The sequence below is a fragment of the Zalophus californianus genome, chromosome 11, assembly GCF_009762305.2.
Source record: "Zalophus californianus isolate mZalCal1 chromosome 11, mZalCal1.pri.v2, whole genome shotgun sequence".
Classification (NCBI taxonomy): domain Eukaryota; kingdom Metazoa; phylum Chordata; class Mammalia; order Carnivora; family Otariidae; genus Zalophus; species Zalophus californianus.
In genome coordinates, this window is record NC_045605.1 from 57,773,446 (window position 1) to 57,788,982 (window position 15,537).

Consider the following 15,537-nt stretch of genomic DNA (forward strand, 5'->3'; position numbering starts at 1 on the left):
TGTTGCTGTTCAGATCTGCAGACTATCACCAAGAATTCTCAAGCATCTTTGGGTTCTCACCGAGCCAGGAGTAGAAGCGGAGAGGTTCCCACCCTACCAGATGCTCAGGACACAGTGGCCATGCAGGAACGAAGCACAACTCCAGACCTGCCATTGGCAAGAGCTCCGGATGAGGGCAGAAACCACCTAACTCCCCCTACTCTTGAAGAGACTTCAAGCGGAAGAGGAATGCTCCATGAGTCCCTGGGGCACACAGTACCCATTACAAGGATGCAGAGCAGTGAGGAAACTGAGGCAGGCCCAGCCTACAGTGATGAGGACTATGAAGAAGACATCATTGAGCCCAGGACACTCAATGACATTACCACCGTGACAGACAAAACTAGCCCTTGGTCCAGTTTCATGTCAGACGCAAGTGAGATCATCAGCCTTCAGCCTGATGAGGTGCCTAGGGAAGGCCCTTCTTGTCCTTCTTCAAAGCGTTTCCCCAGAGAGGAGCTCAAGGGTAAAAGTAGCCCTCTGTCCAGCCCAGGGAGGGCAGTCCACCCCCACCTGCTTAGGCAGGGTTCTCCTAGCCAAAGTCTTACTGCTTGTGAGGGTGAAGCCTCTCATGCCAGGGATGGAGAGCCTGCTTCAGCAGACCATCAATTCGTCTCACAAGTGACACTCTCAGGAGCCCAACAGAGCAACACCTCTGTTGGATTGAGCTCACCAAGAGCAGACCAGGACCAGGAGCCCAAGCCAGAGGCCCAGACTGAGCATGAGGCTGCCTCCAGTGAACTAAGTGATTCTGCTGATAGCTTCGAGAAATTCCCTCTTCACCTAGCCTCCCAGAGCAGGAAGGAAAGCCATCAGGCGCTACCCATCAGCTGCCCTGACATCAGGCAGAAGCAGGCAACATCTGGATCAGAGGTGTCCCCAAGGCAGAGCCTCCTGTATCCTTTGGAATTTCCAACAAGTAGCCCCCCTTGAGCCATTTGTAGGCATTTTGGATGCTGGCACTTAGGCTAGCCTAGTGTGTGTGTGCGTGTGTGTGTGTGTGAGTGTGAGAGCAGTGGCCTCCCTCATGTAATGCACTGGGAGGTACAGGAAGCCCCTTCCTTCAGAAGACGCCGGGGCTAATAAGGTGCTATGATGCTACTGTTAGCACCGCCCTCTGAAGCATAATGCTTTGAATTGGGTTTAAGGGTTAGTAGCACATTCATTAGCCTAGCCCAGCCTGATTTACTGGATCAATCTATTGGGGATTTTACACTTGAAGGCAGGGTTCTGGATGTAAGGAATGAGACCATTAATCTCAGGTGAAATCAAAGTGAAGGGTGCAGAGAGAGGGGAAAGGAGAGTACCAGCACTGATTGAGCATTTACTGTGTGCTGGGCACTTCACATACCTTTTTTATTCAGTCGTCGTAAGTCTAGAAGGTCAGTATCATCATTTCTATTTTGCATGTAGGGAAACTGAGGCTCCAAGTTATGGTAACTTGCCTAATTAATTTTTTTTAGAAAAAAGGCAAATGATAGGGAAAAGGAGAGAGTAAGTGGGTGCAGTTGAAATGGACTTGCCCAACTCCCCCTCCCCCTCCAGAATGGCAGTGTTAATGGGAGGAAGGGACACCTAACATTCCCCCTGTTCCTGCTTTGAAACACAGATGGACATGTTATGGGAAAAAGAAACCACTCAGGACCTTCGGCAGCCCAGCAGCAAGCAGAGGTTACTGCGCAGCTGCTGAGGAAGGAGGCTGTTTTACTGAAGAGATCTTTCTGTACCAGAAGCCAGGGGGCCTGTTTTTGACCCTTCTAGACCCAGCTTCTTGTTACTTGTGTGACGTCAGACTTACAATTTAACTTTTCTGAGCCTCAGTTTCTTCACCTGTAAGATGGAGACAGTAATCCCTTACCCACCGGACTGTACCCTCCCCACGTAGGTCAGGGACCTGCCTTTTTCTGTGTCCCTGGCACCAGACATAACACAGAGGGGGATCAGTAAATATAGATTGACTTGAACTATCATAATTTCACAGGATTCTTGAGAAAATCAAATCAAATTGATTCTTGAGGAAATTAAAAGACTACACAAATGTGATTCATGTTGCAGAGCAGAGAGAAACTAAAGGGTAGGCGGTGGGGACTCAGGAAAGACGGAAACCATGAAATGGCCGAGGGTGAGCACTGAAAGCAGGCCGCCTTCAGTGGAGTTCCTTCCTGGCCTCACTCATCCTGGCTTCTGACGTTGCTGCCTTTACAGTCAGTTTAGTTGTGCTCAGAACGTATGGTCTGTGCTGGAGCAGTCTGTACCCAGGTCCCAAGGGCACTACTTTAATTCGGACCTTCCAAGTATTCATTCTTCCAAAAAATGGGTATTTCCAGACTATGTGCTGCTACTGAAGACAGATTTGAATTAGACCTTACCTCAGAAGTTCCCATTAAGAGGCAGGGACAGGCAATGGTACAATTTCTTGTTCCAAGTGCTGTGATGAAACATGGACAGGATGCTAAGGAACAAAAGGAAGAAGCTGCTGTGATACTGTTTGGAGGCATCCCAGCAAGAGAGACAGTAGAGCTGGACCTCAAAGATGAATAGGCATTCTGTAGGCAGAGATGAGAGAAAGTTCTAGTCACAGCGAACTGTGTGTGCAGAGGCATAGCCAGGTGAAAGAGCCTGGCCTGTGGGCAGCAGTTCACTCTGATTAGAGCCCAGGGGTATGTGGGATGGTGAGAGGTGAGGCAGGGCTGCCTATGAAAGAGCCTTTTATGCCTGGCTAAGGTGCTTGGACTCTATCCTATAAGCGAATTAAACTTCAGTGTCCTTCTCTTTAAAACAGAAGTAATAATAGTACTTCTCTTGTGGGGTTATTGTGAAAAGTCAATTAACAGTTTAAACTACCTAACAAAGTGCCTGGTACATAGTGTTCAGGAAATGTTAACTGGTAAGCAAGCAAGAGTGTGACTGGTCAGGTTTACATATTAGAAAAGTCATGCAATGCCTTGTAGAGGGTGGATTATGGATTAGATGAAGGGAAGGCCAGAAGCAAGGAGACAAGGTGGGAAACTTGCAATAATAATAAAAGATGAAGAAATGTGACCTAAAGCATAGACTGCTTTATGATGAAGAAGACGGGCACAGATTTGAGAGAATTAGATAGGGGCAGGGAAGAGAAAGAAGAAAGTAGAAAGGATGACACAGAGAGTTCTGTCACAAGGGATTACACAAGTGATAAGGTGACTGACTGGATAGGGGACAGCACATGAAGACAGTTTTGGGGGAAGGTACACATTTCCGTTTTGACATGTGTGCCTGGAAGACATCCAAGAGGAGGCCAGCTATAAAGGTAGGTGCCTCTGGAAACAGATACGGGCAGCAGGGAGAGCGTGGAAAGGGAGAAGCACACACACAAAATGGAGCCCTGAGGCTCACCAGTACGGAAAGCGCAGAACAAGACATGCCCGCAGACGAGGCCGAGAAGAGCTGGTCAGAGGTGGAAAAGCAGGACGGAGGCAGGGCAGGAGCAGAGTGTCAGGGAGTAAGCGGTCCGTGCTCTGACGCTTAAGACAGGCCCAGTAGGGTGTGGACTGACGGTGGCTTTAGCGTTGAGGAGGACGGTGCAGGGGTGGGGACTGAAGGCTGACTCCAGTGGGGGAGGGACCCGGAGTGGTAAGGACAGCAAGAATAGGCAACTTTTCCCCATTAACCAGGGAAGTAAGAATCGCTGACATTTAATGAGCACTTGATGTGTCAGGCACTATTCTAAGTACTTGTGTATATAAAGTCATGTAATCCTCAAAAGGTACTATTACTATATCCACTCTACAGGTGAAGAAATAGGTGTAAAAAATGAATTTGCCTGAAGTCACTGTCTAAAAAGTGGCAGAGGTGACTGTAGCAGGACCCTCAGAAAGGCAGGAGGCAGTAGGCTGAGAGGGGGAGCTTTGGTGCTCCGGACGTACCCGTGACACGTCTTAGCAAAGCTTTTCCTTCCCCACAGCATCAGCTAACTGGCACAGGCCCCGGTAGTCAGAGCGGCAACAGCAGCTAGGGCCTGCTTCACTCGGGCCTCTGACGAAGGCTTGGGTAAAAGGGTTCTCCTTCAGGATCTCCCCAACTCCACCCCCACCTCTCTATGGAAGAATCAGGGACTTCAGCCAAAGCAGGAAATGATGCCTTTCATTCATTCAGTGGATACTTACTGAACGCTTACTGTATCCCAGGTGACAGGAATATGACTATGAAAAAGAGATCGATCATCTCTACCCTCTTGGGAGTTCAAAGTCTAGCCTAGAAGAACCATGATAAACCAATTTGAACCAGAACCATATTTAGCTTACTGAACAGAAACAAAAAATTAGAACATCAAAATAGTCCCCTCCCAAACAAAAACAGTGCTTTGAGTGAACAAATGTTTTTGGAACACTGTGTTCTCGGCACAGTACCGGGTACATCAGAGGACACAGAGACGTACAAGATGTGGGAGTTGCTTCTAGGGCTCAGATGCAGACTGCGTGGACGAGCCGTGCCCACAGACAGCCCCTTATGTAGAGCCCTCATTCCTGGATGTTGGCAGAGAACAACTGGGAGGACACTGCCCTTGGAGCCACCTTCCCACCCCGACCCTGTCTGACTGACTTCTCACAGGTCAGTTTTGGGTCAGCAGGCCCTCAGCAAGTGTCGCTGAAATGTTGCTGCCTACCAGCCTCGTGCAGGGTTCTAGGGAAGTAGGTAACTGAAGGAAACTACACCGCCCGTACCTTTGAGAAGCTTCTGGAAGGAATGCTGAGACAAATCGAGAGTCACAGCAGAGTAAAACAAGCATTAGGCTGTGTAGCAGGCTGCGGGGAAGGAGGGATCACCATGGGCTGACATTAGGAGAGGCTTCCAAGAAGAGGATTTTAACTAACCCTTGCAGAAAGTATAGACTGTGATTGGTTAGGGGTGGGCAGGGTCCTCCAGGCAGAAGGCACCACTGGAGCAGAGGTGTCATGGGCAAGAAGTTGGGGGAAATGAGTGGGGGTGACTAAGCCCAGGGGAGAAGCCAGTCTGGCAAGGGGGCAGATTTCTAGGTAACTGTGTCCCTTAACTACCATCTAGGCCAGAGCCCATTGTGGTGCCCAACTTCTTTTTGCCTCCCCAGCAGTTGGAGGCCTCCCTGCGGATGCTGTCATTCTCTGCAGCTTTGCCACCACCAGCCACAAGAGACCAGGTAAGAACAGCCTGCTGACCTCCCTCCCCTAGAGTCCTCATCTCTTCCAGGGAAGCATGTGCAGAATGCGGAGCTGCCCTGGGCCAGCTTCCTGACGAGGCAGCAGCACTGGTCACTCTCCAAGCTTGTGCTGAGCACATTCTGGAGGCCCAGCAGCATACAAGGGGTGAGCTAGGCACAAAATGAGGAAGAATAAATGTGTTAAGAGCAGGGCATCATCAGCCAAGATCTAGATATGTGGAAGAAACAGTGCAGAAACATTAAAAACAGGACTCAGCCAAGAAATGAATACTGAGTGCTGTGGGAGCTCCACTAAGCCAAGGTGGGCATGAGCAGAGGAAGCTTCAAACAGGAGATGCAGCCTCAGCACACCGTGAGAGATGAGTAAGGTCTGGAGGAAGAGAACAGTATCAGAACTATACCCATTTGTTGTTTACAGAACACCTTGTAACTGTTCATCCTTCAGCTGACCTAGCTGCTTACAGATCCCAGCTCTCCTCTCTTCCACCTTGGCACAGCACCAGACCTTTCTTGCAGGTGGCAAGAAATAATAATAACTACTTTTGTAATCATTCGGCATATATTTCTAGAGTACCTACCCTGTGTCAGGCATTGTGCTAGGTTCTGAGCATACAGTAGTAAATAAGACAAATTCCCTGTCTTCGTGGAGCACAAAGAGTAAACAAAAAAAATATTTACAGACGGTGATGAGTAGTAGGTGTTTTGTTTTGTTTTTTAAGATTTTATTTAGTTATTTGACAGTGAAAGAGGGAACACAAGCAGGGGAAGTGGGAGAGGGAGAAGCAGGTCTCCTGCTGAGCAAGGGGAGCCCGACGCAGGGCTCGATCCCAGGACACTGGGATCATGACCTGAGCCGAAGGCAGACGCCTAACGGCTGAGCCACCCAGGCGCCCGAGTAGTAGGTGTTCTGATAAAGAACAGGGTCCCTCTGAGGAGGCAGTGTTTAAGCTGAAAGATGGTGGTCATGGTGGTGCCTGCAGGGCACTGTTCAAAGCACCTTGTATTAACGCTTTACATTCAGCAACCTAATGAGGTACATATTTTATCCCTATTTTAAGAGGAAGAAACTGAGGCACAAAGTGGTGAAATATCTTGCCTCAAGCAGGTGTTAAGTGATAGAGCCAAAATAGGAATCTAAGCAGTCTGTTTTCAAAGTCTGTGTTCTAACTCCTATACTGCAAAGGAGCCAGCCATGTAAGAACTTGGGAGATGAGTATTCCAGGCGGAGAGAACAGCAAATGCAAAGGCCCTGAGGCTGAAAGAGTTTGGCATGATCTAGGAACTGACACAGAGCCAGTGGCACTGGAACATAGGCTGGAGGGCCCAGAGCACACAGGACACAGAACCATGAAAAACAGTTTAGATTTTATTCTAAATGCAAGGATATCCTTTGAAGTGTGTTAAGAAGGGGAATGAGATCTGTTTTATTTTTTTTTAAAGATTTTATTTATTTGTTTGAGAGAGAGAATGAGAGAGAGCACGAGAGGGAAGAGGGTCAGAGGGAGAAGCAGACTCCCTGCTGAGCAGGGAGCCCGATGCAGGACTCGATCCCGGGACTCCAGGATCATGACCTGAGCTGAAGGCAGTCGCTTAACCAGCTGAGCCACCCAGGCGCCCGAGATCTGTTTTAAATTTTAAAGCATTCACCCAGGGTGCTAAATAGAGAATGGGCTGTCAGATTTTGCAGCATGAAGGTCATAGGTGATCTTGAAAGAGTAATTGCAGTAATGTGGAGAAAAGAACTGTAATAGTGCCCATGTGCCAGGCACTTATTCTAGATCCTAGGGGAGAACTAGGCACAGAGCCCCTGCCTCATGGAACTTCTAAAAAAACAAAATAATTTCAGAGAATAATACATGCTCTGAACAAAATATATTTGTTTACTAATTGTAACAGCTAACTCGTATTTAATGCTTATATGCACCAGACATTAAGTACTTTGACGTGTAAACTCATTCTGCTTAGATTCCTATTTTGGCTCTATCACTTAACACCTGCTTGAGGCAAGATATTTCACCACTTTGTGCCTCAGTTTCTTCCTCTTAAAATAGGGATAAAATATGTACCTCATTAGGTTGCTGAATGTAAAGCGTTAATACAAGGTGCTTTGAACAGAATTCTCCCAACGGGAGAATTCTCCCATGGGATATCGTTATCCCCATTTCATAGAAAGGAAAACTGAAGTTCAGAGTTTTGTTTTGTTTTTTTTTAAGATTTATTTTTTATTTTTTTTATTTGAGAGAGAGATCAGAGAGAGCACAAGCCATGGGAGGGGCAGAGGGAGAAGCAGGCTCCCCACTGAGCCCGGGAATCATGACCAGAGCTGAAGGCAGACGCTTAACCAACTGAACCACCCAGGCATCTCTCAGTTTTCCATACAGACCACCTAGATATTATTACTTCTATTTTATATAGAAACTGAGACACACAATGGTTAAGTCACTTGCCCAGCATCTCCCAGTGAGTGACTTAAAACACAGGACTTCAAATCTATGCTTTCCATTACACCACTTTAAAATCAGAACCCTGGACTATTTTTCTAACCATTGTGCAATTAACACTTAAACATTTTTTATGCTTTTCCAGAGCCTACTTTGATGACCAACAGGGTCAGTCCAGAAGCATCTTGAGAGCCTGGGGGGTATAGTCCTAAAGAGAAGCCATCACATATCCGATCCTTTTACTAGCTTTCCTGCCCCCTCTCTCCCTCAACTTCCCTAGCACCGTTTTCAGGACATCGCATTTATTTGGCAGATGGATCAATCTAAGTTCTCACACATCTCATTTTTTATCAGATTTGTAAATCCTTTTCCTGGAGGAGGAAAGATGCCAGCCCCCACCCAGGAGCTCTGCATTTTTGTGGCCTTTATTCCTACTCTGGTTTGTGCTCTCCAGCTCATCTCCTTCCTCTTGCATGTCCCATATATCCCCATCAGCATTTATGCTAGAGTCACCGGCCTGTTCCCAGGTACCAGGCACAAGCTTTTGAGCGAGACACCCATGAGGTGAAATACTGAATCCGCTACTAAGTAATTAAGGGATCTTGAACAGTGACTTGACCTTTCGGTGTTTCTGTTTCCTTTTAAGTAACATCAGGCTAAAATAATTCTTACCTAATAGAATGAGACAAGAATTACTCTAGAGGAAAAAAGTAGACACTGTTAGCTCCCTTTCCCTCTTCCCCTCCCAGCAAAGTGGGTGAGATGTCAGTGAGTCACACCCCGCAGGAAGGGAGTCTGTGAGCCACTCTAGCTGTCACCTCACCTATCATGCAGAACTGCTGTTCCTGCTTTTGTGTTTCTGCCTTCAGGAGGTACCAGCGCCCAGGGGACTTTACTGTCTTTGATCTGTTAAGCATAAGACACAAGTGTGGGAGAGGGAGAAATAAGAATTTTCACTTCAATTAAAGGGCAAGTCTAGTTTTGAGAAGATAAGTTTCATATACTTTTCAGCTATTTTTCTTTTCTTAGTCACAGCAAAACTCCATTATTTGTTTGCTGTTCTCAGGGCCACCTCTGTCCCCAGGACCTCATTCTGAGTCCTACTTAGGGTAACTAATCATCACAGTTCACCCAAAACTGTCCCATTTCAGCATTGAAAGTCCCAGGACCCAGGAAACCAAGGTTGGTCGTCCTCACTAGCAATGACCCCTCTCACTACTTGATGCATTCAGAGCAGTGTATTTTCTGAGGCTTGTGCTCTGGCTAGCTGCTACCCATTGCTAGATAACCTAGGAATCAAATCAAGTGTGTGTTTAAGACACTAGCAAGAAGAGGCAACAAAAGTTGAGAAAAAAAAAAATTAAGAATTACATTTATTTTTAAAGCATTGAAATAGTTACCAGGGGATAAGTCAGAATTTTGATTAACTTCATTAAATTTATGGTTTATTTTTAGATCTAATTGTGAATTATACTTAGGCAGGAGCACTGTAATCTCAGTTTTGGTCTCGGAAGGTCTTAAAAGTGGCCTCACTTTGAAGAATTTAAGACAAAAACCAGACGTTTGTATTTAGCCACATACTTACTGTTGCTGATGTTCTTCATTCCTTCTTCACATCCTGATTTCTGGCCAGGATCATTTCCCTTCAGCACGAAGAACTTCCTTTAGAATTTCATGTATTGCAGACCTGGCAACAGCTTCAGTTGTCTGAAAATATCTTTATTTTGCCTTCATTTTTCAAGGATATTTTTTCTCACTGGATATAGAATTCCAACTTGAATTTTGTTTGTTTTAGCATTTTAGAGCTATCATTCCACACTCTTACATTGTTTCTGATGAGAAGCAGCCATCATTCTTACTGTTGCCCCAAATGTAATGTGACCTTTATTTTCTGTCTACTTTTAAGATTTTCTCTCTTTTTCAACAGTTTGACTACAGTGTTCATAGTTGTGGAGGCAGGGGTAGGAGAGGGGAGGAAGAACACACAGGTCTATTCAACAATGTTAGCAGTGTTGTAGTTCTTAGGTTTGATTGTGTTGACCTTAAAAAACAAAAGAACAGGTTATTTTACCAGCTAAATGAGTTTATTCTGGAACAGCAGAGGAATTGCAATTTTGGGACGAGCAAACTATGGCAAAACAGGCAAGTCTGCAGAACAGAGGAGAGGGGCTTACTTTTTTAGGGGGAAGGGAGGAAGCTGGGAGGGACTTTTCTGCTGAGTTCTCCTTGGCTAGGTTGTTGCTGGGCAAGGAGGAATTCTTCCTTTTTCCCCCTGGGGTACGGAAATAAAGTAAGCTTCTTCCTGTTGAAGAATGCTAGGTCTGCTCCTTACCACCAGTGGTAGTGTGTGAGAGCTCCCCCTTCAGGGCTTCTTGACTCCATTTTAAATGAGGTTTCCTTTATTTTCACAGTTGGATTGGGTTGTGGATTCATAGATGTTCATTTTTATTATGCTTTATAATTTTCACATGTCACATAGTTTCTTTGGTATGTAGCACAATGAAATCACAAAATTGTGTGTAATTAAAATTTTAAGAGTGATTGAATGGTGCCAAAATGGAGATACCAACTCCTTCTATAAATCTGGCTGTGACTATGGAGCAGGGAGATCGGATAGTGGCTGGAGCAGTGTGTGAGATAAAGGGAAGGTTTTTTGGTTTGGTTTCGGTTTTGTTTAATATGGGAATGGCTACAGCTTTCTTTATGTGAATGCAATGGTCCCATAGAGAAAAGGAGAATGGGAAGATGAAAGAGAGGGGGAGAGAAGAGAAAGGATGGTCCTTGAGTCAGGGAGGGCATGGGATGCAGAGTACATGTGGAGGCAGCCTTTTGAGAGGAAAAAGAAAACTCACCGTGAAGCATGAAGGAAGATGGAGAAGATCGAGAAGATGGGTGCTAAAGCAAGTAGGATTAGAAATTTGGTGGTAGTGTTTCCCATTTGATAGAAGCTCCTATTTTCTCTCTTTTTTTTTTAAGATTTTATTTATGTAGGGGCACCTGGGTGGCTCAGTCATTAAGCATCTGCCTTCGGCTCGGGTCATGGTCCTGGCGTCCTGGGATCAAGCCCCGCATCGGGCTCCCTGCTCGGCAGGAAGCCTGCTTCTCCCTCTCCCTCTGCCTGCCTCTCTGCCTGCTTGTGCTCTCTCTCTCTGTCAAATAAATAAATAAGATCTTTTTTAAAAAAAAGATTTTAGGGGCACCTGGGTGGCTCAGTCGTTAAGCGTCTGCCCTCAGCTCAGGTCATGATCCTGGGGTCCTGGGATCGAGCCCCACATCGGGCTCCCTGCTCTGTGGGGACCCTGCTTCTCCCTCTCCCACTCCCCCTGCTTGTGTTCCCTCTCTCGCTGTGTCTCTGTCAAATAAATGGGTAAAATCTTAAAAAAAAAAAAAGATTTTATTTGGGTTTTTTTTTTTAAGATTTTATTTATTTATTTGACAGACAGCAAAGAGAGGGAACACAAGCAGGGAGAGTGGGAGAGGGAGAAGCAGGCTCCCTGCCGAGCAAGGAGCCCGATGTGGGGCTCGATCCCAGGACCCCGGGATCATGACCCAAGCCGAAGGCAGATGCTTAACCGACTGAGCCATCCAGGCATCTGTGTATTTTCTCTTCTTGTCTTCTATTTTCTGTAATGTCTCAAAAGTGAGAGTTAGGGACAGGAGGGCAGGAGCCCTGTCCTGTACCCTCATTTGAGAATGTCATCTGTTCCGCCTCCTCCTAAGGCCAGCCTTGGCCCTGAAGGTTGAAGGGGAGCATTTTGAGAGGCTGCTGGGCTCTTCTCAACCAGTGTCCTAGGACTGCTGTGCTGTAGCTAACCTGCTTCAGGGCCAGGCAAGGAGAGACTTTGTAAGCCCTGGCTTAGCTCTTCTGGCCTCACCACAAGATCTAAGGAAAGGCCTAATCCTTTACTCCACGTTGAAATGATGCCCCAGAGCCCAGGAACCTCTCAGACAGTCTTGCCTTCCAGCTTTAGTGAAACAGGGTTTTTTTCCGCCCCTTCCCCAACAGTATAGTGGATACGGGTCTCTGTGTGACATTAGCCAAGTCTTCTGATCTTGCCAAGTCTGTTTCCTCGTTTGTCAGATGGGGTTATCAGGCCGCACAGGGAGGTTGTAGAAGACCAGGTGCCACACAGATAGGGCACAGAGGCCAGCCCTTCGCTCTCCTACCCGTGACTGCCTCATCTTCGGTTGCCGCGGCTCTCAGAAGGAGAGGAGGAGGGGCGGCCGGTGTAGCCGGACTGCTGCATAGCCAGCCAGTGGCAGTTTCATGGTACTTGGGAATCAGTCAGGTTCTCCCACCTCTGCTTTCTCCTCCCTCCCATGATCAAGTACCTCTTCACTGGGACAGCTTCCTGGTTTTATTGAAGATTACATCTGATTCTGTTTGCTTAGCTGCTTATGGGCAAACTAGTTTTATCAACTTTTCTAAAGGGGAGGAAGGAGGTAGAAGATGAGACAGCAGTATTTTACATGTTGTTTTCCTGGGTTTCTGTCCTCTGCTCTTGTAGATGTTTCTTTGGGTAAATCTCAACCACTCCAAGTACTTCAGTTATTATTTACAGTTTGACGTCTGTCAAATCCTTATCTTCAATCGAGACTTCTCTCCCATGCTGCAGACACACACGGATCCAGCTGCATCCTGGCCGTCTTTTCCTTGATGTGTTACAAACAGTTCACTGTGTGTCCAAAACTTGAGCTTGTCACCTTCCTCTGCACAGGCCCTCTGCCCCCTGCAGCCCTGATCTCTGTAGACTCAACCGTCACGGTGTGGTTACCTCTGCCAGAAGCGTAGGCATCATCTTTCCCCCTCTTGCTCCTTTACCCCCCATGCCCCGGAGCTCATCTGCTACCACGGTCCGCCAGCTCTACCCACTAAACGTCTTTTGCATCCACTCACTCCTCACCCGCCTGTTATCTAGTCTTCGTCATCTCCCTCATGACTCCTTCTAACTAGTCTCACTCATGTCCACACTTCCGCACCACTGGAAGGGAGAGGGACTCTTCGGCGTTGCCAAAAAAACAACAACAAAAACTTTTTTTAATTTAAAAACCCATATTCCTAAGCCACCTATCAAATCTGAGTGCCCAATTTTTTGACCTCTCAGCAGTATATGACATAGTTGATCTCTCTCCTTTAAGCACTTTCTTCACTTGTTTGTTTTTTTTTAAGATTTTATTTACTTATTTGACAGAGAGACAGAGCGAGAGAGGGAACACAAGCAGGGGGAGTGGGAGAGGGAGAAGCAGGCTTCCCGTGGAGCAGGGAGCCCGATGTGGGGCTCGATCCCAGGACCCTGGGATCATGACCTGAGCCGAAGGCAGACGCTTAAGGACTGAGCCACCCATGCACCCCTCTTCACCTGTTTGTAAGGCATCAGTTCCTCTTGGTTCTCCGCCTCCCTCATCACTGCTCCTACTCAGCCACCTTTACTGGTTCTTATTTCTCCTACTTGTTAACATAGGAGTAACCCAGCATAGTCTTTAGACTTCTCCATTTACATTTGTTTTCTAGATGACGCGATTTGATCTCAGAGCTTTAAATCCCTTCTACATGTTGATGACTGCTAACGGTTATCTTAGCTCAGACTTTTGTAAACTCTAGGCTCATATGTCCAGCTGCCTACCCAACAGCTCCACTTGGATATCTAACAGATACCTAAAATTAACACTCCAGATTTTATTCCTCAGAGCTGTTCCTCAGTCTTCCCCATCTCCATTAACAGACACTCTCTCCTTCTAATTCTGTGGTTTAGACCAAAACCCTTAGAACCGCCCCCCTATACCTCTGTTTCCAATCCACCAAGAAATTCTGGCAGCTCTGTCTTTAAAACAGATCCAAATCTGTTTATCACCACTCCAACCATTACCACCGTGGTCTAAACCACCATCACTTCTTGCCTAGATTATTGCAGAAATCTCCTCGCTTGCCTCTCTGCTTCTGCCCTTGCCCCTGGCAGCCCATTTCCCATACAGCATCTGTTAACCTCATAAGATGTTGAGTAAATCATGTGACTTCCTGCTTGGAACCCTCCAGTAACTTCTTACTGATGACTAGGAGAGCCAGAACTGGGCCTGAACACATGTAAGCCAGAGCATAGGAAGGTAATTTGGGCCTCAAACTTGAAATATACATCTTCTGGCAAATTAAAAAGTCATAGTCCTGAGCTAAGTGCAGAGAAGACAGAGGAAGGCCCCTTCCCTCAGGAGCTCACAGTTCCCCAGGGGGAGGGCTTTATTTCTCAGTCCACCAACTTCTATCAAGTACCTGTCATGCTTAAAGGGCTGGACCCGGTACTACAGACTGTGCCTTCAGGGAGCTCACAGTTCCTAGGGGTACTGGCCTCCAAGCCACTCACTAGCTCTCTCAAGTGATATCAGCCTATAGTAACACGGAAAACAAAACAAAAAGAATGAATTTAGGGAAAAGAAGACAGAGCCACAACAGTGGCTTGAGTACAATTCACAGATGAAGGAAAGGCTTTGTAAGCTGTGGATCTGGAGAAAAGAAACCTGTCAGGGAATCAGCAGAATCTGGCAACTCGGAGGTACAAGTGGTGTACACTAGAAAGAGGTTAGAGGTTGGGGCAGGGGGGGGTTGAACTGGACCAGAGCAGGCGGGGTAAGAGAGGAGTCAGAAGCAAAGAGCAAAAGCAACCTGTCATCTGGAGGAGCTTTGGCCTCCCTGCCGACCTACATGGCAGTTCTTTACCTTGAGATGGGCCTTGTCTTGTTCTGTGCCCTCCTGCCAAGGTCAGGCTCTATACACAGCAGGAACAAGTCCCCGGACTAACCACAGGCATGGGGCCAGGTGCTGCTATTCCTGAGGAGTGACTAAATAAATCTTTTTGAGAGAGAGAAAGAGAACTATATGAGTGTTAGCTATTGTTATTTTCATCATCATTACTGTTGAGATGTCTTCCCTCTTATGTTGCTCCATTTTGGGGGGAACTGGTAGGATGAAATGCTAAGGGATAGGGGCGTGATCAAAAGCTTAGCACCAGGAACTGGGAGCTGGAAGGTTAGGCCGCACAGAGCAGCCCTGGAGTACAGAAGCACTTTTCAAGGCTGTGGCAGTTGACTGTGTGCTTCGTTTAGACCCTGAGTGAGAGGCCCAGGGCAACACACCACCCCCACCTAAGGGTAATAGATCCCTAGCCTCAGAAGTCTCTGGCCTGCATGTCTATGAGTCTTAAGGCTTTAAGTCTGCTTCTCTTCTCACAGGAGTCCAAAGAATTTTTCTGTCTCTTGGTTTCCCTTCCTCAAGCCTAGAGGCATCTAAGAGATGCACGGTCCTGGTAGAGAAACCCAGCTTCCACAGAATCATCAGATCAGGTCAGCAGGGGCCCAAGGGAACTTCCTGAGCCCAGTATCCTCTCTCCTCAGCCTGTGGTCCAAGCCTGATAGTGGAGATGTCCCTCTTGACGAATTGCCTCATTTCTTCGAGCCACCAAGTTCCTAGCTCTCTGCAGAGTGCCAAGAACAGTCCTAAAGGTCCAAGGGTTTTCGATAAAGGCCACACAGAGCTTTTGGAAGATGAGCTCCCTGGCCAAGGGTGTACAGAAGTCAGGGGAAAGAGCCCGGCCCAGAATGCAACTTGGCAGGCACCTCAAAGGAAAGGGCCCACAGGACTGCTGGGCAGGCGCAGGGCTCAAGTTGCCTGAGCTTCTCTGAGGCCAGAGTCTGGGAGGAGCCAGGACCTCTTCCAGGAGTGGCATTTAACCCTTCCCTCTCAGGAGTCCGGACTTTCAACCCCTCTCCCTGGCAGGGCGTGAGTTCAGAGGGTCAAGGAGTCTTGATTTAGTCAGACTGCCTCATTCTGTAGATGCGGAGACTGAGGCCCGGGGTGAGGGAGTGGCTCTAGTCCCTATAGAATGGGCCTGT

At 47.2% G+C, this 15,537-nt stretch overlaps 1 protein-coding gene and 1 long non-coding RNA gene across 10 annotated transcripts in view; one reads left to right on the top strand and one right to left on the bottom strand.

Annotated features, from left to right (window-relative positions):
- C2CD3 (C2 domain containing 3 centriole elongation regulator) overlaps positions 1 to 15,537 on the top strand; it is a 139,993-nt gene that overhangs the window by 118,446 nt on the left and 6,010 nt on the right. For 7 of the 8 annotated variants that reach the window (XM_027578311.2, XM_027578313.2, XM_027578314.2 and 4 more), the window contains 2 exons: positions 14 to 935; positions 5,083 to 5,194. In XM_027578311.2, coding sequence (XP_027434112.2) covers positions 14 to 935; positions 5,083 to 5,194 — 1,034 coding nt within the window. The remainder of the gene's footprint in view (positions 1 to 13; positions 936 to 5,082; positions 5,195 to 15,537) is intronic. The other variant, XM_035722685.1, reaches the window with a different exon arrangement.
- The window catches only part of LOC113913889, a 52,407-nt gene that overhangs the window by 28,772 nt on the left and 8,098 nt on the right, over positions 1 to 15,537 (bottom strand). The window contains exon 4 of one of the 2 annotated variants that reach the window (XR_003517294.1): positions 13,000 to 14,497. The exons of the other annotated variant lie outside the window; for it this stretch is intronic. This is a non-coding gene — a long non-coding RNA (uncharacterized LOC113913889). Of the gene's footprint in view, positions 1 to 12,999; positions 14,498 to 15,537 lie in introns of those variants that run through there. 2 annotated transcript variants of the gene reach the window in all.